This window comes from Scyliorhinus canicula, chromosome 20, assembly GCF_902713615.1.
Source record: "Scyliorhinus canicula chromosome 20, sScyCan1.1, whole genome shotgun sequence".
NCBI lineage: Eukaryota > Metazoa > Chordata > Chondrichthyes > Carcharhiniformes > Scyliorhinidae > Scyliorhinus > Scyliorhinus canicula.
The window spans coordinates 57,230,814-57,257,335 of NC_052165.1; the positions used below are offsets into that span (position 1 = coordinate 57,230,814).

A 26,522-nucleotide genomic window follows, 5' to 3' on the forward strand; every position below is an offset into this window, starting at 1 on the left:
AATAAAATTAGTTTCTCTTTATCCACTCACTTCGGACTCACCTGTGGTCACTAAACTGGCGATGAGAATAAAAGTGGAGCTACAGTCGATGCTGTTGACCGTCGGTCAAACAACCGCCTCCTCTGCACCACTAGACTCAGGTTGGAATCTTTCTTCCCCTCACAAGGCTGCTATTTGGAAGACTGGGCAAATTCGATGCAGGCATCAAGGATTGGATGCCCTAAGCCGAGCATAAGCATGAACTTTTTTGGGAAAATACTATCAACTATGAAAACCGACTGACAGTAATCCTTTTAACTGCCTGTGGAGCCCACATCTAACATCTATGGGGTAACAAAGATCCTGACGTATCCAGCAGCCCCAGACACCAAGTTCTTGGAAGAGCTGGTGATCCTAGGGTCGCACAGCATTATCACCCCAGGCGGTCCGTCATTGTGCATAGATACTGTTTTGACATTGCTGAAAAGATCCCAGGAGAGTCCATGACTGAGTTCTTAACATGATTGACAAAACTAGCCAAAGTTTGTGAGTGTGGCAATTCGCTCTCTGAGATGCAACGTGACCAACTGGTCTGTGGCGTTAATAATATGGAACCTAAAGAAAGTTGTTGGCCAGGTCATCTTTAGACCTTCAACAGGCCGTGCAGAATTTGCTTGAGAGAGAGTGCGGAAAAGGAAATGCAAGAACTCCAAGAAATGTAGGCCACTCCCCCTCCCAGCGTGTGGCACCCCCCACTCCAGGACCGAATACTGTTGAAGCCCAACCTATAAATCTAGGACCGAGGCAGCCATTCTTGTCGTCACCCCCCGAGTCGGTAGAAGGGGAGCCCAGACAATGTGGGACATGCAGACGGAGAAATCGCCAGGAACGCAAATCCTAAAGTAGTCAGCAACCCCGCCGCCTCAACAGAAGCAGGTGCCAACCCAGCACCCCTACCTTTCACATCGACCAACAGGATGAGGAATGCATGCAATTAAATTACATCACGACAACCAGAATTACCCCTTCAGGATCACTGTATGAGTCAACGGTCACCCTTTAGAGATGGAACTAGACATGGATGCTGCAGTTTTGGCATTTAGAAGGGAAACATTTGATAAAATAAAAACGGGGACACAACAACTGAATCTGCAGGACACAGGTGAGGTTGGCCCCATATACGAGTGAACCACCTGGTTCTTTATGTGCTATTGGCAAAAATTGATGCTGAATTAAGCTGGCTAGAGAGCCTCGGGGGTATCAGGCCAGCACAGTTTGTTGATTGGGTAGTGGTTTCCGTACTTAAGCTGACCAAAATAGTTAAACTCTGTGGCATCTACATGCTGACGGTAAATAGAGTTTCCAAGCTGGCAAGATACCCAATGTCATGTATCAAATAGTTGTACGCAAAACTGGCTGGCAGTCATTCATCATGAAGCTTGACATGAGCCATGCACACCTGCAGCTCGAAGTGGACCCTGAATCGTAGCAATATGTCACTATCAATACTTACAGGGACATTTCTGAATATACTAGGCTGGAATATCGTCGGCTTGTGCAATTTTCCAGAATCAATATATTGCGAGGAATGCCACGTGTGGCAGTTCATCTTGACAACGTTTTAGTCACTGGGACATCAGAACAAGAACACTTGAGCAATTTGGCCGAGGTTCTCTGCCCCTTTTCAGATGTGGGCTATTCAACAATCTCCTACACTAGAGAATACAACTGAACTGCTTTCATCCTTTGGTTAATGACAGACTATGGGAAGTTCATTCCTGGCCTCGCAACTATGCTGGGACCCACTCCCCCCTCACAAGCCTTACTAAAAAAAAAGGCATGTATGGTCGTCGGTTCACGAGCTTTGTGGACCACAAGCTGAAAAAATGAAATGAAATGAAAAACGAAAAAGGTGCGACTGGGACTTTTCAAAGACCCAGTCTTCGCCTCCAGAAGGATGCAGTGATGGTCCTATTACTGGCACCACATGATTATCCATTCAAGCATTGACAGGTATTCAAATCATGAACGCAGATGCATGAAGTAGACTGCCATTGCCAATGTGCCCTCCACCACCTCCCAGGTCTGATGAAGTAGTGGCCATGCTACATTTTATGGACACGATGCCGGCTACGCTGTCCAAGATACGAGCGGGACGCAGATGGATCCTATACTGTCCAACCTCTGCCATATAGTACTGTACGGTGGCCAGCATCGGAAGCTATCCAAAGAGTTACAGGCTTTTTTGATCAAAATATCCGAAGTATTGAAGATGGCATCCTGCTGTGGGGGATCCTTTCCTCGGATCTATGTTCTTGATACTTGAAATGGCTCAAAGTCCACAGGATGTCGTTGACTACCTCCAAGGCGGCCATTGAAAAATTCAGCATGCACAGTATTCCAGAGGTATTGGTCACTGACAATGGGACGCCCTTTATCCGCGAGGAAATTACGGGAATTATGAAGGCAAATGCGGTACGGCACATCGCTTTCACCTGGCTTGAATGGGCTGGCAGAAAGAGTGGTGCAAACCTTCAAGGGAGGGCTGAAAAAACAAACTTTGGGATCAATGGACACTCGATTCGCCAGATTCTTGTTCTGTTACCGAACCATGCCGCATTTCACAACCGGGGTAGCACTGGCAGAATTATTAATGGGCCGGCGGCTCCGGACCCAGCTCAGTTTTGCAATTCCCAGATATTGGCAAGAACGTACGCCGCAGCTAGGGCATTGCCCAGACGGACATAAGTGGACCAGACTGTTTGTACCAGGCGACGCAGTCCACATTAAGAACTCCGCAGAGGCGTGCAGTGAATCTCAGGAACAGTTCTAAGCCAGACAGGGCCAGTATCGTACCAGATTCAGGCATAGGGTCGCATCATGAAAAACACGTTGATCACATCAGGACAGGACACGAGGTGCACGGAGCTCCTTGGGGGGAAAAAACAATTACTGCCCAGTCTACTCTGACTCCCCTAGAATCAGGAGCATTGCTCCAAGGAGGACAGGATACAGAGATGAGAGAGGATGTTAATACAGATTCTGACGTGGAGGCCCAAACGTCAGATGTTTCCGACGGGGAACAAACCTCTAACAATACCTCCACCACGGCAGACAGTGGGGAAATTATGTTCGCTGTCCAGATATAAGCCACCTTGTCCAGCCCAGCAGAATCAATCCCTAATGATAATGTTTTTTTCAATAAATTTAGAGTACCCAATTTATTTTTTCCAATTACGCGGCAACTTAGCGTGTTCAATCCACCTACCTTGCACATCTTGGGGTTGTGGGGGCGAAACCCACGCAACCACAGGGAGAATGTGCAAACTACACACGGACAGTGACCCAGAGCTGGGATCGAACCTGGGACCTCGGCGCCGTGAGACTGCAGTGCTAACCACTGCACAACCGTGCTGTCCTCCCTAATGATAATGTTAAATGCATTTCCTCTCTGACCTCATTCAACAGCTGACTTACATACTCAAGGAAATTGTTGACCTTAAATGTTTGAATTTATCAATTACCTCTTAGCCTGCCAATTTACACTTGAATCTGAATTTTCCCCCTTCCAGTTCCACACCCTCAAGAGAAAGTGCTTCAGATAATTAATTTTTGTTATGGGGAGCTGTGCAATGGGGGTGGGGCCTGCAGCTGCCAGAAGTGGGGGAGTGGCGGAGACATACCTAGCATGGTTTGGGCGACTTGGTTGTCAGTAAAGCAAAGGACAGTAAGGAGGTCCATTTGTGACGAAGGTAGTAGATCATGTTGCAACTGTGCCTTGGAGGCGATGTCATTGAGCAGTCGGGTGAATATCAATTCTCCAGTAGTTGTCCAACTGGTTGCGACCTTGGAACAGATAGTCCATCATGGACTTTCCATAGGAAAAAATAGTCACTGCTGCAGCCTACTCAGTAAGGAAATAGGCTGATCCACTTAAAGCATGGAGGGGCGCCACAAGACACTACTATGGGAGTGGCAACATTTTGGCACTACTTGCTGCTAACGAGATTCTGCATTAACGCAGTTTACTTCTGCATTAACTCAGGGGATATCTGATCCACAATACAATTTCTACAGTCCTTTGTCCATCCATCTGCCTTCTTGCCACCGATCTGTCAGGATGCACCCATTCAATTGACTCTTGACTAAGTGCCATGCTGGCATGGCATAACAGTGTGACTCAGAGAGAGTAAGCCAGGGAATAAGTAGGGTGGTTCGTAGTCAGGAGCACAACATGCCATCTGCAAGTGGCAGCAGCAAAATCCAGGCTGCCGTGCAGATCCATTTTGCGATTCCCAACAGTACTCATTGAAAAGATAGAGAACATGTTTAGTGCAAATATATTTGAGAGCATTGTAAGCTGCATGTCTCACAATCCTTTTTGGTTTAGGTTTGTATGTCGCACCAAACACAGTGTCCAGAAGGGGTGGGATGTGTTAGCAACCAGTACCTCTAGATTCTGATGGTGGAGCTGCAGAGGTGGAGAGAGACCTTGTAGACAGTTGCCCATCACAACTTTCCTGCAGCCACAAAGAGGCATGCACAAGAGATCTCAGCAAAGGTTAATGCCACAGGCAAACATAGAATATCATGGATCCAGTGCAGGAAACGATTCCACAACCTGCTGCATTCTGGGAAGGTAAGTAGCTGAACACACACACAAGTTCATGTAACGGTTCACATATCTTTCTCTCCTGTCAAGGATGGGCATTCCCCTGAAGAAGTGTGGCTTCCATGTAAAGGGTTTTATTATATGGAAGCCTGATGTGAGATTTCAGGTGAATCTGTTTTGGTTTTGAATGCTTCTGCAAAGATTTTGTCATAGTTACAAAGGCATGCCTCTCAGCTGCTCTGCCATTGTTGCCTTCGTTCTCCTCCTCCTCTGTGTCAGATCCCTGAGACTCGACAGAGGCATCTTCTTCCTCCTCATCTTCCTTATCATCCTCCTCCTCAGATGTTGCAGTTCAGGGCCAGACTACTTCCCTTCTGGTTGTAGGCCTCACCGCTGCGCAATATTGTGCAGCATGCAGCGTAACACCTACTGGATTAAATCTTTAGTGAATTAGCAAAATCTAGTTGAATAACTAGTTTATATAACCGAGAAAAAGCCTGTTAAGAATGCAAAAATCATGTCTCTGACTGAGCAGCCATATCCGGTAGGAAGTTGATGTGCTTCCTCCACATGAGGAGTGCATCAGTGACTTCCCTTGTGTGGCTGACTGTGACATTCCACTAAGGTCTCCTACTGAACCCTGGAAAGAAGCTGATGCATACAAATGCAGAGCCACGACTACCTTGACAGCCACTGGTAGGGCATAAGGATCAACAGACTGTTCAAAATGTTGTTGTACATGCCACATAGGTCAGTGACCACCTCAGAGCTTAAACTGAGCAGCCTTCTGCATTGCATTTCATTCATTTTGAGATACGACCTCCAAGGTCAGCAGACCCTTCTGGGCTCACTGTCACATTCACTGACCTCTATGGTGCAAATATGTCTCTTTTCTGGCACAATACGCGCTACTCCCTTCTCTGGCACACACTCCTTCCTGTCACCTGGGTGCTTGAGTAAGTAGGGGCAAAATGTTTTACTCTTCCAAGGCCAACAGCCCCATCCTTCAATTCTCTTGGGTGTAAGTCGTACACCTGTGATTGACCTTTTTTGCCATTTCTGTGGCAGTCGCTGCAACATTTCAGTTTTCTACAAATGCATCCTTAAGCGTTGGATTTGGGAGCAAAGTGTCTGCATTTGGGCCTCAGGCTAAGCGCGGAGACCCTTGCTGCCGTTATGAAAACGTAGGCCTTGGTCTAGGATATTGGGAGTACTGCAGACCTGGATAGAAAGTCAGTATACCCTTTTTCTAAAGAATTCTGAAAAGAATTATTTATTTAACAATAGTAATATCACTGTTCAGCATGTTAATGGTGGAATAGTTCTTGCACCAGTACTTTTTCAGATACTTCTCTGGTATAATCTGATAATTCTCCCTGCTGGTATAAACTGACTCTAATTTACTTTGAAGCATTGCTCAGCTGCCTTGTTAGCAGTTTGTTATTTATCATCTGTATATAATGGACTTTCAACAAAAAAATGAAGTTTGCACATAAGTGGTGCTTATGCAGATTCTTTTTCTAAGTGTAGTGACTTTCTGATATTAAAGGCTGGTTTAGCTAAAATTTATCATGTGGATTCAAATGCTCAGCCTATGTGTCGCTGTGTTAGGCCTCAATTTAAATCAAACTTAAGTGTGGGTTTTCTTTGACCAGTTTTACAACATTCCCCAAAAAGACTGAATAAACCTGATCATATTGTTGAAAACATTTGTGATGATAGCCTTAAGAAATGGTGCAGTTTTCTATAATTGCCTTTCCTCTGGAGACATTCCTGTTGAAGACATGAAGTCCTGCACTGAAAAATAGTATTAGCTTTGATGCAATTTTAAATCTTCAAAAGAAGAAGCTGTATCACTGTCATGCAGACATTCCCTAAAATTACTTAGAATTTTCTTTGCAAAGATATGCTTTGTTCACAAAATATCTGAAAGAACATTGCAAACATTTCAAAATGGCCATTACACAAAGTGCGATGGTATTTAAGTTGTCAACATTGATCATGTTGCACTTTGAGGTGCTTCAATACAATTGTGATACATGTAATATTCACTGCATACATTCAAGGTGAATCATACAGCTTGAGGGATTCTACACAATTTCTAGCCCCTTGGTGCACTATTGCTGAAAGACCTTAGATAGCGACATTTCCTCATTGCGCCTGCGTGGTGGCTGCTCCAAGCTTTATTGCATCTCTCAGCACATAGTCCTGGGCTTTAGAATTTGCCAGTCTTCAACACTCGGTCGAGGACAACACTTTGCACCGGAGAATCACCAAGTTTAGGGCAGACCAAAGAGCATCCTTCACCAAGTTACTGATACTCCAGCAGCAGCCTTGTATTTTGTTTTGTTGCAAAAATATACTTTATTTATAAAATACCTGAAACGTTTCAAAATGGCTATCACACAAAGTGCAATAATATTCAGGTTTTGTACTTTTTTTGCACTCTGAAGTGGCTCAGTACAGTCAAAATGGCCATTACAAATAGTGCAATGGTATTTACATTGTCTACATAGATCAAATTGTACTTACAAGGTGCTTCAATACAATTGTGATATATGTAATATTCACATTCAATGTGAGTTTTTAAATTTTAATCCTCTGAGTTACAAAGCCAACATGCGGAGTGGATGGGAAAAGCCCTTCATCCATCTCATCGATCTCCTTGCTCCAAAAACCAATTCACATTGAATCCAATTCATGGTCCCCACGAAAGAGACAAAGTTGATCCAAGCTGACGTGAACAGGCATTACACCTGATCCCAGGCTTGATCCTATGTTTGATCTTAGCTAAATGACCGAGAAACAATGCAGACCATTTTGACAATTGTTTGTATTTACATTATTTTTTGATGAACCAAGTTAGACCTCATTGTAACATGTTTGTACGATATTTACTGCAAAAGACAGTTCAAAACTTATTTCCATTCTTTCTAGATTCAGATGATTAATTAGCTCGGAAACTTTGCATTTAATAATTAAGTTTAAATGACTTTTTATTAAATTGCATTATATAGTGCTTTTTGTGACCACTGGGCATCTCATAGCACTTTCCAGCCCATGGGTAGGATTCTCCATTAGCCGATGCCAAAATCAGGGCGTGCGATCGGACGGAAAATAGCTCCCGACACCGAAATCGGGGCAGGCCCTGGTTTGATGCCGAATCGTGATGCTCCGCCTCCTCAAAAACGGCGTCAATGCAACGCAAGCAGTGCGTAGTTGCAACACTGTTCACATATCATTAATGGGCCCACCCGCGATTCTCCGCCTCCAGTGGACCGAGTTCCCAATGGTGCGGTCCACGTGTGCACTCACAAATTGTGAACCTGGTGTAGTGGCTGCCGAGAGACAGAGATGGCATATTGACGGTGTCCAGCTGTGCCGCTGGCCGGGGTTCTGCCAGGGCTGGGGGGAGTAGTGGGGTGTAGTGAGGAGGTGGGTTGTGGGGTCAGGGTGGATGGGTATGCAACACCATTACCGCAGCCGGCAAGGCCGCCATGCGGTGGGGCATCCCCCTGGGTGCCCTCTGGCCCCAGCCGACCCAGCTGCTGTATGGACGCTCCAGCACAACCTGTCCCATCTTTTCGGCCCCGTTCAGTGTGTGTGTGGGGGTTGTATTGTTTAAGTGCGGCTGCAGCTTGTCAGCCCTGCTGGTGTCTATCACGGATCTGGCGATTCCCGCACTGTTTTTCGCGTATTTTGATGGTGTTCCATGTGGCGCCGGTGCTAGCCCCTCACCGGTAGCAGAATCGGTGGAGGTGTGGCGCCAACCTTTCTGACGTGAAGGTCCACGGATTCTTCGACTTCGAGAATCTGGCCTGACATCTCTGACAGTGCAACACTCTCTCAACACTGCGCTGACTGTCAACCTAGATTTTTGTACTCAACTTCTGGGCTGGTTTAGCACAGGGCTAAATCGCTGGCTTTTAAAGCAGACCAAGGCAAGCCAGCAGCACGGTTCGATTCCCGTAACAGCCTCCCCGAACAGGCGCCGGAATGTGCCGACTAGGGGCTTTTCACAGTAACTTCATTTGAAGCCTACTAGTGACAATAAACGATTTGCATTTGGACTGCTTCTTGAACTCACCATGTGAGCGGCAAGAGTGCTACCAAGAGAGCCACTGGTGAGTTTATAAGTAGTGAACTTTAAAAGAAAGAAGCATATTCAAGCAAGTTTATCGATTCTGTGTTTCCATTGGTGAACTGTGTTCGAAAACAAATACAGAATTGGTGAGTTTTCCCCAGTGTGACATATATTTCCTATGAAGTATGATTGGAAACGGTGAAACACTATCCTTTCTTGCTCCCTCCATTTTCCCACTAGCATAAAGAGATCAGCTGATAATTTGAGCAGCACTCAACATTAATGGTGATAATGAGACAGGCTTTAGAAGGTCCAGTACTGGGGGCGAGATTCTCCCAGCCCTGGGCTGGGCCGGAGAATCCCCACGAATGGGCCACGCCGCCCCGACGGCAGCACATGATTCTCCGCAGACGGAGAATTGGCGTGGTTGGCGCGGCGTCGGTCGCGGGCCGCTCTCCACGGCCGGCTCGCCCATTCTCCGGCCCGCATGGGCCGACAGCCGTAAGAAAAGCCGAGTCCCGCCGGCGCCGTTCTAACCTGCTCTGAGCCGGCGGGACCTCGGCGTTGAAGGGTCGGGTGGTGGCCTGTGGGGGGGGGGGGGGGGGGGGGGGGGGAAGGGGAAGAGGAGGGGGAGTCCGACCTCCGATGTGGCCTGGCACGCGATCGGGGCCGACCGATCAGCGGGCCGGCCCCTGTGGCTGAGGGCCTCCTTTCCTACGTGCCGGCCCCTGTAGTCTTGCGCCATGTTGCGTCGGGGCTGGCGCATTGAAGGTGGCCACTGCGTATGCGCGCATTGGCATCGGCTCCACTGCGCATGCCCTTGTTGGCGCTGGCACAAATATGCATGAGCGTATCCCGTGGCACACAGTTCACGCCGGGATCGGCAGCTGGAGCGGTGCGAACCGCTCCAACACCATGCTGGCCCCCTGCAGGGGCCAGAATTTGTCCTGGGAGCGGCCCGTTCACGCCGTCGTAAAACGCGACGTTTACGACAGCATGGACACTCTGCTGCGGGATTGGAGAATCCCGCCCATGATCTCCAGCAGTTCTCGGATGGCGTAGAGAATGGTGGGCCCATCGAGAGCAAAAGGATATAATTCTCAGGGTATCCTTCACTATGCTCCAAAGTTGTCAGTAGATTTTGGAGGACACAGAGAAGACATTATCCAGAGAGTGCAGTTCATCATCTTGTTTTACAAATTGTGTTTTCCTGTTCCAGTAAAAAAAAAATGTTAATTTGTTTTTATCCAAAATATTTACACAATTTTATAAACCACTACAGAAAAAAAACAACAAAAAACATAATAATTATAAAGAAAAGTGGATTAACAACTTAACAAAGCAAGGTGGGGTATCTGCCCTTTATTAGTAAAATCTATCCACCACCCATACCGCTCCCCCCCTTCTGGTTTGCTGCTGCTGACCTCCACTTAACGTTCCGCGAGAAAGTCAAAGAACGGTTGCCACCGCCTGGAGAACCCCTGCAAAGACCCTCTTAAGGCAAACTTTGTCCTTTCCAAACTTCGAAACCCCGCCATTGTCACTGAGCCAAGTCTCCACACTTGGGGGTTTTGGGTCCCTCCACATTAACAAGAGCCGTCTCCGGGCTACCAAGGCGGCAAAGGCCAAGACTCTGGCCTCTTTCGATTCCTGCACCCCCGGATCTTCTGACACCCCAAATATCGCTATCCCTCAGCTCGCCTTTACCCGAGTGTCCAAGACCTTGGGCATAGCCTTTGCAAAACTTCTCCAAAATTCTGTAAGTGCTGGGCATGCTCAAAACATATGGACATGGTTTGCTGGGCTCCCTGAACACCTCACACACCTGTCCTCCACCCCAAAGAACTTGCTCATTCTCGCCACTGTCATATGCGCCCGGTGCACGACCTTAAACTGAACCAGGCTAAGCCTGGCACAAGATGAGGAGGAATTGACCCTGCCCAGGGAGTCTGCCCACAGGCCCTCATCCAGCTCCTCACCCAGCTCCTCCTCCCACTTGCCCTTCAGCTCTTCCACCGAGGCCTCCTCCGCCTCCTGCTCCCGGTATATGTCCAATACCTTTCCGTCCCCTACCCACACGTATCCTCCAGGCCGGTAGCAGCAGAAATTCCCCCACCTGCTTCCTCACGAAAGCTCGGATCTGCAGGTACCTAAAGGTATTCCCGGGGGGCAACCCAAATTTCTCTTTCAGCACCCTCAGGCTAGCAAAAGTCCCCCATCCTTTTAATACCTGCTCTTTGCCAGCTTAGGAACCCACCGTCTATTCTACCTGGAACAAACCTGTGATTGTTTCGTATCGGGGTCCAGGTTCTGCCTCCTTGACCTGTTTTCAAGGTCTTCCAGCCTCTCCTGCCATCTTTTGTGCAGAGCCTCGTGCGCCTCCACTCTAACCGCCAGGCCCAAAATCTCATCCTCGTTATCAGAGGCCTTCTGCTGCATCTCCTTGATCGCCATCCCCTGCATCTTCTGGGTCTCCACCAACCTTTCAATAGAAGCCTTCATAGGGGCCAACATCTCCGCCTTTAACTCGGCAAAGCAGCTTCTGAGAAACTCCTGCTGCTCCCATGACCACTAGGCCCACGCTGCCTGATCACTGCCGGCCGCCATCTTGTTTTTTCCGTGCCCGTTCTCCTCTCTTCTCCAAAGCAGCTTTTTTGATCGCCCCACTCCTGGTCCACTCCATACAGCCCTGGGGGACCCTCACTGTTTCCTTCCCACCTCGGGAATCGTCGTCCAAGTGTCGCTGGAGCTCCGTAAAAGAGCCCAAAAGTCCGTTATCGGCGGGAGCTTCCGACTGTGTGACCTACCTAGGCATAGCCGCAACCGGAAGTCCCAGTAAAAAAAATCTTGAATTCACATTATCTGAAAGACCTTTAAGTGATTGGTGTGACACCTGTGAACATTCAAATGGACCAGTGCTTTCCTGGTTATTTAATGTATCCCAAGCACTGTGATACAGTAGAACTAGCGTGCAGATGATAATAGGCAATTGTTGAGATATTGTTGCTGCATCTGTCTGCCTCTTTTAGTTTGCACTGGAATTGAAATCAGTTTTGAGGGACAGGAGATAACTGACATAAGGTTACTGATAAGACAAGTTCAGATTATGTTTGAAGCATTCTTGCAATTTTGCAGATAGCTTCTCTTAATGCCTGGAGTTTCTTTTTTTTTGGAACAGGTTTGACGTATCAACTATTTCAAAGCCATCATCTTCATTGTTAAGCTGTTATGGTGCGTGATTTGTCAGTGCTGTTATTCAGTGATATTATCTGCATTGTACATCACCTCCATTGTAAAGTTGTTTGGCAAATAGCTTCAATCTTAAGGATGGCTTGTATGCGTGGTATGCAATGCACCTCATTGTCAGTATTTGGCATTTCCAAAGCTGACTAATTTCTCTTTATTTCTCAAACTAGTAGTTGTTCTCATTTTAGCTGAATGTGTTATCACCCTGAGAATTTGGACAGGGATGGGGAGAGGTGACAAGCTAGTGGGTCAGGCATCGGGAGAAGTGGCAAGCCGAAGAGTCGGCGACGAAGAAGGCAATGAAGTTAACTCGAAAGAATCAGCATTTTGTTTTTAAATTTATTTTATTTCCAAATATTGCAATTTATCAAGGTAAAGCATTGTGACAGATTGCCACTCCATACGCACCTACCTGTGCCAAATTTCTTCTGTGTCTGTCTCATCTGACCTTCCTGACTGCGGTTGAATGAGATCCAAGCAGCGCAAGGATCACTGGGGCCCAGCATTAAAGTGTAAAAGAATCTAACCGGGTTGGGTCGATGGGAGGAATCTAATCAGGTTGGCAGGGGAGAGTCTCGTGCAGGGTTACATTGAAGTTGGTGGAGGTAGGAAGCCCAAAAAATTACCATAAAGGAGCTAGAAAAGGCCTCAACATACCAGAGTGATCGAATCGCCGCCCTGGAAAAAGAAATATCACGATGCAGGGGAGTCTGAGAGGAAGGATTCAGGATCAGGAAAACGGATCGAGGCACCAACAAGTACGGATTGTGGGCCTGCCAGAGGGGATCGAAGGCAGGAACCCCACAGACTATGTGACCCAAATACTGGGCAATCCACTGGGAAGGGATAGCTTCCCCAACCCACCAGAAATTGCAGTGTTAATGTAAGCCTATTTGTGACACTAATAAAGATTGTTGGTAAATAGACAGAGCCCACCAGTCTCTTCGTCCAAAATCCAAAGCTGAAGAACGCTAAAATTCACTAGTATCAAGACCGGGAAAGAATTCTCTGCTGGGCAAGACGAACAAAAAACTGTATCTGAGAAGGTCACCAGATCAGGATCTACCAGGATATTGGGGCTGACCTGGCCAAGCGCCGGGCAGATTTCAACCGGGCAAAAGCAGCCCTATACAAGAGCGGCTTAAAATTTGGGATGCTGTACCCAGCCAAACTCTGGGTCACATTCCAGGGTAGGGAGGCACCTATTCATGGCCCCTGTGGACGTGGACAAATTTGTCCTGGAGAATGGGCTGGAGAAACAGCAGCAGAGACAGCAATGAAAAGTCCACCCAAAGAGACTTTATTTACTAAATGAATTAACCAACTTGATGAACACTTTGTGCAGGACTTCACTGCCTCGTTCTGAGGACAGGAGTTGTAACAGAGGAAGGAAAGAGCAAAGGCATCAGAGCGCAGGATGGAGTGAGGAGAATGCTCAGTTTAGAACATGGATAGAGTGTAAACACCAAAAAGACAACAAAAGTGGCAGGCAGAAAGCATATATTAGAAAAGAATAGAATTACGATTGAAGTCGATGGTGTCACACTGGATCTGCTTATCGGCACTGTATTTATCACTGCACTTGAGGTGTCAGATAAATGTTTGTATTTTGTGCATTCATTATCTAGATGGCTCTGATACATTAATGTAATAAGCACACTGCTCTGTTTTAAAGCATCAGCATCGTCTTTTCATTTCTGGTTGTGTCACAGAGAAGAAAAAGCCATTAGGCCTATATGTGAAGCGCTTCTTCAATTTCACCCCATGGGCAGAATCTTACCAGAAAATGGCAAAGATGTGGCACTCTTCCTGGTTCAGCTGGTCTCCCCTGTGCAGCGCCAAGTTGTGGATAATGCGGCAGACCGCAATAATACAGGACACCCTCTGGGGGTTGCACTAAATTAAATAAACTAACCAAAATGTGATTAAAAGGGTCGATAAAGCACCTCAGACCTTGCGGTGTCCACTGAGCACGAAAGGCCACGATGGTATCTGCGGACACCGCATGCTCCCTCTCCAGGGACATTCGGCCGCAGATGAGGGGCAGATAGTCGGGTTGGCAGGCCCCTTGGTCACCCGCTGCCTGGATATGTTTATGGCAAGTGTTCGGGACTCAAATCAGTGGCAATGATGTTTAGCTCTTCCGATTTCATTGGCACAATTGACTAGTCAATGAAGGGTGAGGTAGCATATTAGGAACATTACTTTCTCTTGTGGCAGATGAGGCACAGCTGATTAGGGTGAAGCCTACAATTAGCATGACAAGCACATACCAAGGGTGCACCCTCATTCTCCCAGTTCACTGTTCAAGACATTAAATCCTGGACAAGTGGAACTGAAATTTCATACAGCTTAATCCCTTTGTCCCTACAGTGCTGTCTGGGTATGCGATTCTACTCACACATCAGCTGTGCTTCCCTAAGTGAGAGGCTCTTCATTTCTCATGAGGCAAGGATGAAACCCATTCCTGACTCCCCCACTATGTCCTTGTGCCCTATCATGGAACCGCACTCAAGAGCCTCACAGTCACCCCAGTTCTGAACCTCTGTCTTCACCTCCTCCCAATAACTTTCCAGCTCCCATTAAAGAAGGGCACTCCGTCAGCGGTGATTTGACAGGAAGCAGTGCCTGCAAGCCATCCTCCAGACCCCCTTAAAGCAAGGGAACCCCAAATGAAGGCAAGGTAAGGTCTGCTACCCACCCCTCCCTCTGAGATTGAAAGACTAAACCCCAGCCCTGAGTTGAACCTATTTGTATCTCCCATACCTCTCGGGTGCACCCTGAGCATTGAAGACCATGGAGATTTATCGTTGCCTGAGCGCTCACCTCCGATATCCTCGGAGGAATTGAGGCCACCAGGTTCTCCATTATGTAAACCTATTGTAAATGGCGGACCATGATGTCGCGATGGCACCACTGAATATTCAGTGAGAGCGAAGATGGCGGAGTGACTGTTCGCTAGTGTATTAAAAAAGTTCCCAGGCTTCCACGCCGTGATTTGTACTATTCTACTGGTGGGTGGGCGGGTGAAAATCGCAAATTCCAGAGAGAATTAAAAAACGGAATTCTCTCTGGAATTTGAGCCAATGCCACATTTCTCACCGACTGCTCCCCCAGATAACTAATTTTCCTCTTCTTCCCAAAACTTGAAAGAACACCAAAAAATAAATGCCTTTAAATCTCAATATTCACAGGTTAAATGACATTCTTGGTGCCCTTCAGTGAAATTTCTCCACAATCGCCATGTTCTCGCAGATATTTTTGGGAACTGGGCTTTAGTACTTCAAATAAGATCCCACCAAAGCCCAGGAAATTTTTATGATCATAACTGCAGTTTTATAATGAATAGTGTGTGCAGTGCAACCCGGAATTTTATTTGACCTGGCCTCAGCCTCCTGAAGCTGCAACAACTTGTATTTATATTGTGCTTTTAGAGTACTAAATCATCACATGGAGCATCACGAGCACATTAAAAAGCCAGGTTTGAAACTGAGCAACATAAGGTGATATTAGGGCACATCAAAAACTTGGTCAAAGAGATAGGTTTAAGGATCACATGAAATGAGAGGGCCTTAGCAGCAGAAGACAAGTTGAGTGAGGGAGCATTCAAAATCAGATGACCAAGAAGCCCAAATTAACTGCGCATCAGATATCCCGGCGGGTTTTAGGGCTGGAGGAGATTATAGTTAGGGAGAGGCGAGGTCATTCATAGAACATAGAACAGTACAGCACAGAACAGGCCCTTTGGCCCTCAATGTTGTGCCGAGCCATGATCACCCTACTCAAACCCACGTATCCACCCTATACCCGTAACCCAACAACCCCCTCCCCCCCCTTAACCTTACTTTTATTAGGACACTACGGGCAATTTAGCATGGCCAATCCACCTAACCCGCACATCTTTGGACTGTGGGAGGAAACCGGAGCACCTGGAGGAAACCCACGCACACAGGGGGAGGACGTGCAGACTCCGCACAGACAGTGACCCAGCCGGGAATCGAACCTGGGACCCTGGAGCTGTGAAGCATTTATGCTAACCACCATGCTACCCTGCTCCCTCAGGAACTTGAAAACGAGGTTGAGAATTTTAAAATGGCGGCAATGTTTAAAACTTCAGTTACAGAAATTATTATTGATTGTTCTTGCAATCTGTTATCCTCTTCCAAGTCTCTGCTATAAAATTTGACATGATGTGAAGATGCTGGTGTTGGACTGGGGTGGGCTCAATAAGAAGTCATACAACACCAGGTTAAAGTCCAACAGGTTTGTTTGGAATCACTAGCTTTCGGAGCGCAGCTCCTTCCTCAGGTATAATTTGACATCAGTAAACATGACCACTTTCTGCCAATGCCCTCCTCCAACTCATTGAAAAGAAGGGCACCCATCACTGAATCTGGGCATTTGACACATGACCAGATGTTTTTGAGACAGTACAAAAAGCTTTTTTTACATTCCTTGAACCAATCTGTCACCCTTCTTCCCATTTCACCCCCACACATCCGAATTGCAGAGTCTCATGTGACACCTTTCTTTAACTCCAAGTATGAAAACATGACTTGTTATGAAGAGAGGTTACATTTCATTGCTGATTGATAGTCTATTCAAACATGGCCCTCGTGATGTGCTCAGAAAATTATGGGTGTTAGATTATGGGTGCTAACTCGACAACTGTGCATTTACATGCAATGAGAAAAGGAGTTGTTTAATTTCATGGCTGAGAGTTTTTTTGTAGTTTTTGCATGAATGCAGGTTGCAATCTCTCCACGTAGTGGTTCACAGCAGCTAAATGGAAGCAAGAAAATTCTCTTCAGTGAAGCAGCAGAAATGGTGAACTTCTTACGTGTATTAAATCACAGCTTACATTAAGAAACTGTAACTGAATGTGCCCACGACTGGGGAAATAATTGTTTTTCTTCTGTTAGATTTATCTATTTTTTGTTGCTATGATACAGAGCAGTTTAGATCATTAACAGAAATGGCAGCCAAGTTTTTTTGGCTTCTAAGTGCACACAACAACCCCCGTCACACAAACACACACACACACCACTCTTTAAGCATGAGCAATTCGTTTCCATGGCATTTCATTGTGCAAAGTTAGAAAGTTGACTACACTGATCCACAGATGGCTTCTAACTTGAATCGATGAACGTGAAACAATTATTTCTTCTGCTTTTCTTTTAAGAAAATAGTTTCTTGACATTTATCATCTATCCAGGTTGATATTTATATTCAGGATGCCATTTCATGGAGAAATTCTTGGGATTTCCATTGGCCTTTCATACATGGCTGTTAAATGGCAAACTCATCCTTTCTTACCAAAGATCTATTGTAAAAAGAATATGATTTGTTTATTTTTGGATAAGAGCATTAAATGAAACTTAGATCTATATCCTGCCAGCCCCTGGCTCTTGTGTATTTATTGAGTTCTGTAGAGTGGAAACAAACAGGATCATGGCCTGGCTTGCAGTAACCGTGGAAACATTAGTAGCTTTTCATGAGCCTCATTATACAATGAGGTGCTCAAGTGTCAGAAGGATTAGGGATTTTCTTCAGCAACGTGCTTTATTTTCTCCCCGTCAGTGGGCAGATGAACAAGGGGGTAATGTGAACGTTAGGTTGAACTTCCTTTAATCTCTTGTAGCACTTATGTTTTGTTGTGCTCAAAGTGATCACGAAGTTTGAATTTAATACAGTGCATTAACAAGTAGACTCATGTTTTATGCATGATGTACTTTTTGACACACAGGTGCATGTAGGGGAAAAACTGATTAAGACAGTCAATGTTTGAATGTCAAAATAAAATTAGCAAAGTAAAGTTTTCTTTTGAAAAAGCCATAAAAGAGTTGGCAGCAAGTAACCAGGCTTCAGTTTCTGCACGTTTGTGCAATGAATTGCTATTCAGCTTGTGATTTCACGTTTTTTTTTTAGTTATTGCCAGTGAATGTGGGGTCAATGAGGGGAAACAAAGACAGAAGCAATGTTTATCTGCTCTTACTGTAAATTCATGGATGCTGGATGCTCCGGAATTGATACTGCTTGTATTTGGTATTTTCTGTGTGGCTGTGTAAAGAAATTGGTAAGAAGGCAACAATATTCATGTTCAATATGAAGCGGTACAAGACTTTTTGTGTAAGAAACGCTAGTTATTTACTCGGCGGAGATCTTGTGTACTGTGGGTAGCATCCTTAACTCTGAGCCAGAAGCTCTGGGCTGAACTCCCACTCTAGGATTTGATGGCCACAGAAAGGTGGTCATAACATGTCCAAGCAGGTTGATTAACAACATACCTCCCAATGCTCCTTTGGTAGCCATGCTTGATGAGGAGTGGTGCCCCTCAGGCGACAGATTAGCAACCTGTTCCAGGAAAAATTAACTGCGGAAGTAGATGTGCTTCATCTGCCTCATGCATCTCTGGGCACAGGAAGAGAATCCAAAATAAGTTATTTACTCAACGATACACTCCCTATCTGAGTACAGGCGAAAATATGATAAAAGTCCCCAACTGGCCACCCAGAAATTCTCAAGAGACAGTCATTTTGCATCTTTTTCTGCTTCAAACTCAGCTCTGTTTCCATTACTATTGTATCAGTCACAAGCTAGTTCCAACAATTGCATATTTCTAATTTTACAAAAGAGGAAAGTGGAAAATGTTGTGCCTTGAAGCTATTTGTTGTGTAAGTGTGTTTGCATCCTGTACATGTGCGCTAAGATTCTCTGAGGACCAACAAGGCAGATAGACGCAATACTTTTATTGCCATTATCTATGTCACAACTTTTTAGTCAGTGGGATTTGGCAAAGTTTGTCCGTCAGCACTCTGCAAAAGTTAGCAGAATACTGTGTTCAAACTTCTCAAGCCAATATACTTGTGTAACTATTCTGAAGGTTTAATAAAGGTGACTAGATAAAGATATAAACATTTTGAGGAAAGATTCAGGCCTTCATTAGGGGTGATTGTGGCCCAATCCCATTAAAGCTAGTTCAATCTTCTCCCAGCATTGAGCAATCAGTCCAGGGATTTCAAAAGCTCACCACTATATTATACACCTGAAACTTTCATGCCCTATGGTCTTTCAGCCACAGTTTAGTCTGAAATCAAACAATCCACACGCAACTAATAACTGACTGCCAGTGGTGACTCCCGGATCCGTATAATAGTCCATTGAAGTCTGTTGAATCAATATCTGCCTTACTGCAAGCATGACTAAAAGAAATAAAGTGGTCCTCAAATAGGGAATCGAAGAATAGGGAGGGAGAATCAGAAGGAAATCATTGTATCCAGAACATCAAAATACTCCTGGTCTCTTGTATGTTACATGCAAATCGAACAATTGCAAGTTGTAAACATTATTTTGTTGAAATATCATTGGATGTCTGAATCTCATCTGTTAGGAGCGCACAATGTTATAGCTTCTTCACCATTAGTCAAAATTACTCTTATAGGGCAAAAGTAGAGGTAGCACCATATTAATTACATATTTTGTGCCATATATCAAAAATTTGTTGTCAGTCACATTCCTTAACTCCGTGCACCATAGTTGTGAACCAATGGGCAGTTTTTGCGATCCGAATCCTTACAGAACAGAATATGAAGAATCAAGAAGTGATATCCCAAATGGCACATCAGGGTGCAGCAGACAGTGACACGTTAAATAACATGGGATTACAAGTGGAAGAGCGAGATGGCAAACTTTATGTGAAGTCGCAGAGAAAGAGCTCAACTTCACCGTGAGAAAGATTCAGAAAACATTCCCTCTGCGTTGTTTATCATTCTATTTTTCCAGTCATTTGTCATGCCAAGAAAAAATAAGACTGACACGAATAAATGGGGGGGGGGGGGAACGATGCAAAATGGGTCTTTTGTTTAAAGCATAAAATATTATTTATCCTTTACATTGTTATCAGTCTGGAATGGTGTTCAGAGTTTCATAGCACTGCCATATACAGATTGAAGACTGACTACAATAAGAATATTAACTGTACAAGAGAATGGTTAACAATAAAAGTATTCAGGGTTGAAATCTGATTATAGAATTATAATGTGATTATGTGAATGATACATTGCAATGCCAAATGTTAAAGTATTAAACATGGACTTGGTGGGGAAGCCTCAAACCAACATGAAACACCTGAACAATATCTTACAGATTTCAAATAGGAACTAATTAAGGAGCTGAATGTTGGTAAACTGAATCATGACAGTTATTTAGTATACGTTGTATTTGCATGGGAAATGTTAGCATTTTTCAAATCCACCCAAAATGTGTGGCCAGTAAAGCGATAACAAGATTATGCTGATGATTCACAGAATTAAAGGCCGCAATCGGTTATACAGACTCATTCTGTTTATAATTGGTGTTTGTGTTTACGTGTGAGTCGATGCCAGTTGTGTACATATTATTTAACACACAAATAACAATTCAGAAATAGTTAAACAGAATGTCTTTCAACTTTTTCTTTTCTTCTTTGTTTACATTTGTGTTGATAACTTGTGCTGAGTGAAGTGCATGCGATGTCCTATTGAAATATTTTTGTTAAATCCCAGGTTTTAAACACCAAAAGCAGAGGAAGAGCTGAATCTGCCAGTCAGATTAAAGGGGGCCATGCTAATTCGAGACTCTGTTGGAAGGGATGCTGATGGTTTGTGCAGAGGGGAATCTTTCAATCTGGGCAGTTGTATGATTTTCTTCGGGGCTGTGATTAAGAATATGAATACATGATCTGATGGATTGAGCATTATTGTCTATAGTTACACATTTGTGTATCAGGTCATTGGGTATCCTTGGTGAAGAAACTGGGAGCAAGAGGACCTGAATGTACTAATATGGTGGATAGAAACAATACAAATGTCTCACTAAGCAGTGGTTAGTTTGATGGGAAAGGTCAAAACATAAAACATAAAACAATATTCGGTTAACCATTTCCCCCTTCCCCATTCTCACTGCTCCACTCTCTATCTCTCTGCCATTCTCCCCACACTTTCCTAATTCTGTCTGCCCTTTTCCTATTCTCCTCTCCTTTCCCCATTCACCTTCTACCCCATTCTTCCTTCGCTAACACCATTCTTTCCCCCTTTTCCCCATGTTTCCCTTTTTTGTCCCATTCTTCCCTCCACCTTGCCCATTCTTCCCTCCCCTTACCCTTTTCTTCCCTCCCCTTTAATAATAATTATTATTATTTATAATAATAATAATAATCCCTCATTGTCACAAGTAGGCTTCAATGAAGTTACTGTGAAAAGCCCCTAGTCGCCACATTCCGGCGCCTGTTCGGGAGGCTGGTACGGGAATTGAACCCGCGCTGCTGCCTTGTTCTGCATTACATTTCTTCCCTCCCCCTTGCCCCATTCTTCCCTTACCAGGCCCTATTCTTCCCTCCCTTGCCCCATTTTATTCTCCCTTGCCCCATTTTTCCCTTCCTTGCCCCATTTCCCCTCCCTTGCCCTATTTCCCCCCCTGCCCCATTTCTCCCGTGCCCCATTTTCCCTCTCTTGCCCATTCTTCCCTCCTTGCTCCATTCTTCACTCCATTCTTCCATCCCTTCACCATTCTTCTCTACCTTCCCCCATTCTTCCCTCACTTGCCTCATTCTTCCCTCCCTTGCCTCATTTTCCCTCCCTTGCCTCATTCTTCCCTCTGACCCCATCCTTTCCCTCTCACCCTCATCCTTTCCCTCTCACCCTCATCCTTCCCCTCTCACCCTAATCCTTCCCCTCTCACCCCAATCCTCCTTCCCATACCCATGTTCCCCTCTCATACCACCACTCATCCCTCCCTTGACCAATTCTTCCCTCCCTTGACCCATTCTGGTCAATTCCGCCCCATTCTGGGGCTGGTTTAGCTCACTGGGCTAAATCGCTGGCTTTTAAAGCAGACCAAGCAGGCCAGCAGCACGGTTCGATTCCCGTACCAGCCTCCCCGGACAGGCGCCGGAATGTGGCGACTAGGGGCTTTTCACAGTAACTTCATTGAAGCCTGCTCGTGACAATAAGCGATTTTCATTTTTCGTTTCATTTTCTCCCCTCCCTTGCCCTATTCTTTTCTTTCTCTCTCTCACCCCTATCCTCTTCTCCTTTTCCCATTCACCTCCTACCCCATTCTTCCTTCGCTAACACCATTCTTTTCCCCCTTTACCCATGTTTCCCTCTTTTGCCCCATTTTCCCTCGCTTAACCCATTCTTCCCTCCCTTGACCCATTCTTCTCTCACTCACCCTTATTCTTCCATCCTTGCCCCCATTCTTTACTCCTTTTTCACCATTCCTCCTAGAAATGTCTAAACCCACACTCAAAAATCATGCTTGCCATTGATTCCCATGTGTAACAATGCATGCATACAAGGAGTAGATCAAAAATAATTATATCTTTCTATATTTGTTGAGTGTCACTTTGGGCAGAAGATTGTATTTATTTTGGTAACTATCATTTTGCATGTTACAAACAAGAATTAAGATGTTTCTGAAGTAGAAGACACTTTTTCAATCAATTGGGTCATGTTGAAGTTTGTAATGCAAGTGAAAATTGTGACAGGTTATATGATGGGTGAAGAGGATAGATTCAAAAAAAATGCAACATTTTGGGGTCAAAGGTCAAAACAATGATTCACAGTCACAGAACATAGGACATAGTGCAGAAGGAGGCCATTCGGCCCATCGAGTCTGCACCGACCCACTTAAGCCCTCACTTCCACCCTGTCCCAATAACCCCTCCTAACCTTTTTTGGTCACGAAGGGCAATTTATCATGGGCAATCCACCTAACCTGCATGTTTGGACTGTGGGAGGAAACCGGAGAAAACCCAGGCAGACACGGGGAGAACATGCAGACTCCGCACAGACAGTGACCCAGCGGGGAATCGAACCTGGGACCTTGGCGCTGTGAAGCCACAGTACTATCCACTTGTGTTACTGTGCTGCCCTACCAAACTCCCTACTTGCCTCACTACCCTCGCCTGTCAATCATGAGTGACATTAACAGTTCACTAATCAGTTTTTATAATCTGAGATATCCTGCACAAAGCTGAGTTGTTAGCGTCATCTTTGTGGCAAGGAAACAGGGTAATGACTGAAAGGCTGGTCCCACAAAACATTTTCGTGATATATGAAAGGGAATCTTTTTTGAGTGTTCCCTCGTGTCCCTTTGGATATACCTCACTACGTTCAGTCCATTGACTAGTTCTAACCAGTGGATCACAAAAATTACATCAAATTACAAAGTAAGTGAGGGAGGCACGTGGCGCAGTGGTTAGCTCTGCTGCCTACGGTGCTGAGGACCCGGGTTCGAATGCTGGCCCTGGGTCACTGTCCGTGTGGAGTTTGCTTATTCTCCTCGTGTTTGCGTGGGTTTCACCCCCACCACCCAAAAGATGTGCAGGTTAGGTGGATTGGCCAAGCTAAATTGCCCCTTAATTGGGAAAAAAATAATAATTGGGTACTCTATATTTATTTTTTTAAAGTTCCAAAGTAAGTCAAGGAGCCTGATTTAAATATGTTAATGAGGCAGCCAGCTACTCTGGGAAAGAGCAATGGCCACTGAAGTTAAGGCTTCCCCGATAATTCCATTGTGCAGGTCTCACGCAGCTTGTCAGCAATGAATTTTTAAATAATTTTATCTGGCTATTATTTACACTTAAAAATGGAGAAGTAGAGAAACAAAAATCACCCCACAGAATTCACAACTGTTTCAGAAAATAAATTTGAGAAACCTAAGTGTGCGCTTATCAAAATGTATACGCACAAAGCAATCCATTATACACTAATCAGCATGTGATCCACTTGAGCGATGGAATAACTATTTTGTCTGGGATCTTCCAATGTTAAAATGGCAACAGTTCGGTGTCACTGGAATCTACCATGTCCATAGTTAGCACTTAAAGGGTTTCCAATTCTAACATTCACAGCTCCCTGTCATGCAACCACACTAGATGGAGCTACTGGGAGTCCTTCACTCCCCAAACGCCCATTACTGGTGGATGTGCCCAACACAATTCTGCAGCCCTTCTGCTTGGATGAAAGCAAATTTTAAAGTTGTTTTTTTTTTCATATCTATTTTTTTATTTCAATTCCTTTTTTTCTGGATGTTCCCCATCATCATGGCTCACTCGCCTAGGAACCAGTTTGCACTTTGACCCCAGGTATTTACTGGCATCCTCCAATTTGCTTTCAACTTCAGGACTGAGGCACTGCACATAATTGTGCTTTCTTGAACATCTTGTGCTACATTACTATGCCGAATATTGCTCCATTAGGGACAATGTGCCAGCCCTGCTGTAAAGCCGCCTTACCATTTGACTCCAAACATTACTATTACTCCTCACTCCACCATTGCACTCGGGTACCAGTTTTACTTGCTGGCTTTGCTGTCTAATTCTGACACCAGACCCACTACAACCTTCATTTTTAGCCCAATTTTACAAATAAAACAACTAATAATACACAATGTCACTGTTATAACCTGCCCGGATCCTATTGACTGGGAACAATTGGTTACCCCATGGTACTTGGGGAATATGAGCTCCATCCAATGAGAGGGGGTGGGGCAATCATTAGCATTACAGCTGTATAAATAGAGGTATTTATGTGGTATCAGCTAGAGAGGGAATCAGCAGTGAACTACTGGCCCTATGTACATATTCTTGTAAATAAAGCTACTTTCTGTTTGACTCTTTGAACCCGTGCTGGATTCTTCGTGGCCCTCACAAAAGTCACAAATGGCTGACATTGAGAGGAGACAAACATAAGGGGCCAAATTAGCAGACTGTGATAGATCTGAAACACGTTTGGGTGAGAGACAAAACGGTAAACAAACACGGAATGCATAAATCATTTAGATTAGGAAGCATTGAGATTGGAATTCTTAGAGAGAGAGAAAGAAAGAGCATGGAACAACTACACAGAGAAGCAAATCTAGCAGGAGGAAGATAAATTAGCAAACCGAGGAAGGGACATGCATTAGTGGGATAGAAATAGATTGGATACTGGTCACAAAAAGATGCAGCAGTCATTGCAAAAGATGGACTGACCACATAAGACAACAAATTTGGGGGTGATCACCAAGAGACAGAAAACTCATGACATCAAATTGAAAGAGAGCTAAGGATCAGAAGGCAAAGTGTAACAACTGGAAGACTTTAGGAATATTCAAATTGAAGTATTCGGCAATTTAAGGGTTAAAAGCCTGGGGTTAGTGTGTGTTAGGCTGCAGTAGTCATGTTTAAAACAAAAACTCTGTTTTGTAGGGCCTGGGTGCTTTTAACAGCCATAAGGTGAAATTGACAAAGGAATATGTTTTTCAGTCTGGACAAATGGACTGTGGTTTGACTGGGAAAGTCTCTGAAGAGTTGATGTGCACTGCACCCTGCAGAGCTCATTTGTTTTTTAGCTTGGGGAGAAGAGGCCATTGCTGGGTGGAGCCAAGGAATGTAGAGAGACATTTTGAAAAGGTTTCGAGGGGCAGTTTTTTGGAGAAAGCCTTGAAGGGAGGAGTTGAATTCTGATCTGCTTGACGCTGAGTCCACAATTCTCCAACAGTAAGCTAGATTGAGAGCTGTATACTTCTTTTTGTGTGTTTAATGGGAAATTGAATAGTATTGTTTAAGCTGTTCTTTTTGGGTGTGAAGTTAAAAAGATATTATAATCTTTATTATTGCCACAAGTAGGCTGACATTAACACTGCAATGAAGTTTCTGTGAAAATCCCCAAGTATTGTATCCATAATTAACTTTTTTTTAAAATGCCAAATCTCTATTTCTTCACTCCTGGAGCAAATCATTCTTTCTGCACAGCCTTACAAATAAACTAAAATTTTGGGGGTTTGGTCCAGTATCCTAGCCACTGTTGGGGTCTGATATCATAATAGAAGCGACTCACTGTGAGCAATGTCACAGAAAATTCACGAGTGCATTTATATGGATATACAAAAGTATGTGCACCTATCTAAATGCATTTATTTATATCTTGTTTAAAAACTCTGGGCTGGATTCTTCGGTCGCCGACGCCAAAATCGTATTCGGCAAATGGCCGGAGAATCCAAGTTTTCGACCAAATGGGAGGCGGAGCCGCTTTCGCGATGCTCCGTCCCCTCCAAAGCGGCATACAGCAGAGTACAACGCGCTACATATCGACGGCCTCAGGTCATGGCCTGCGGCCCGCTCTCCAATGCTCCGTCCCCTCCAAAGCGGCATACAGCCGAGAACAACGCGCTACAGATCGACGGCCTCAGGTCATGGCCTGCAGCCCGCTTTCGCGATGCTCCGTCCCCTCCAAAGCGGCATACAGCAGAGTACAACGCGCTACATATCGACGGCCTCAGGTCATGGTCTGCGGCCCGCTCTCCGATGCTCCGTCCCCTCCAAAGTGGCATACAGCCGAGAACAACGCGCTACATATCGACGGCCTCAGGTCATGGCCTGCAGCCCGCTTTCGCGATGCTCCGTCCCCTCCAAAGCGGCATACAGCAGAGTACAACGCGCTACATATCGACGGCCTCAGGTCATGGTCTGCAGCCCGCTTTCGCGATGCTCCGTCCCCTCCAAAGCGGCATACAGCAGAGTACAACGCGATACATATCGACGGCCTCAGGTCATGGCCTGCAGCCCGCTCTCCGATG

The 26,522-nt window shown here is 45.2% G+C and overlaps 1 protein-coding gene across 1 annotated transcript in view; it reads left to right on the top strand.

Moving 5' to 3' along the window:
- atxn10 (ataxin 10) overlaps nt 1-20,259 on the top strand; it is a 281,641-nt gene extending 261,382 nt beyond the window's left edge. The window contains exon 11 of the mRNA XM_038780460.1: nt 19,458-20,259. Within this exon, the coding sequence (XP_038636388.1) occupies nt 19,458-19,651 (194 nt within the window). The 3' untranslated portion in view covers nt 19,652-20,259. The remainder of the gene's footprint in view (nt 1-19,457) is intronic.
- The last annotated feature ends 6,263 nt before the right edge of the window (nt 20,260-26,522 follow it).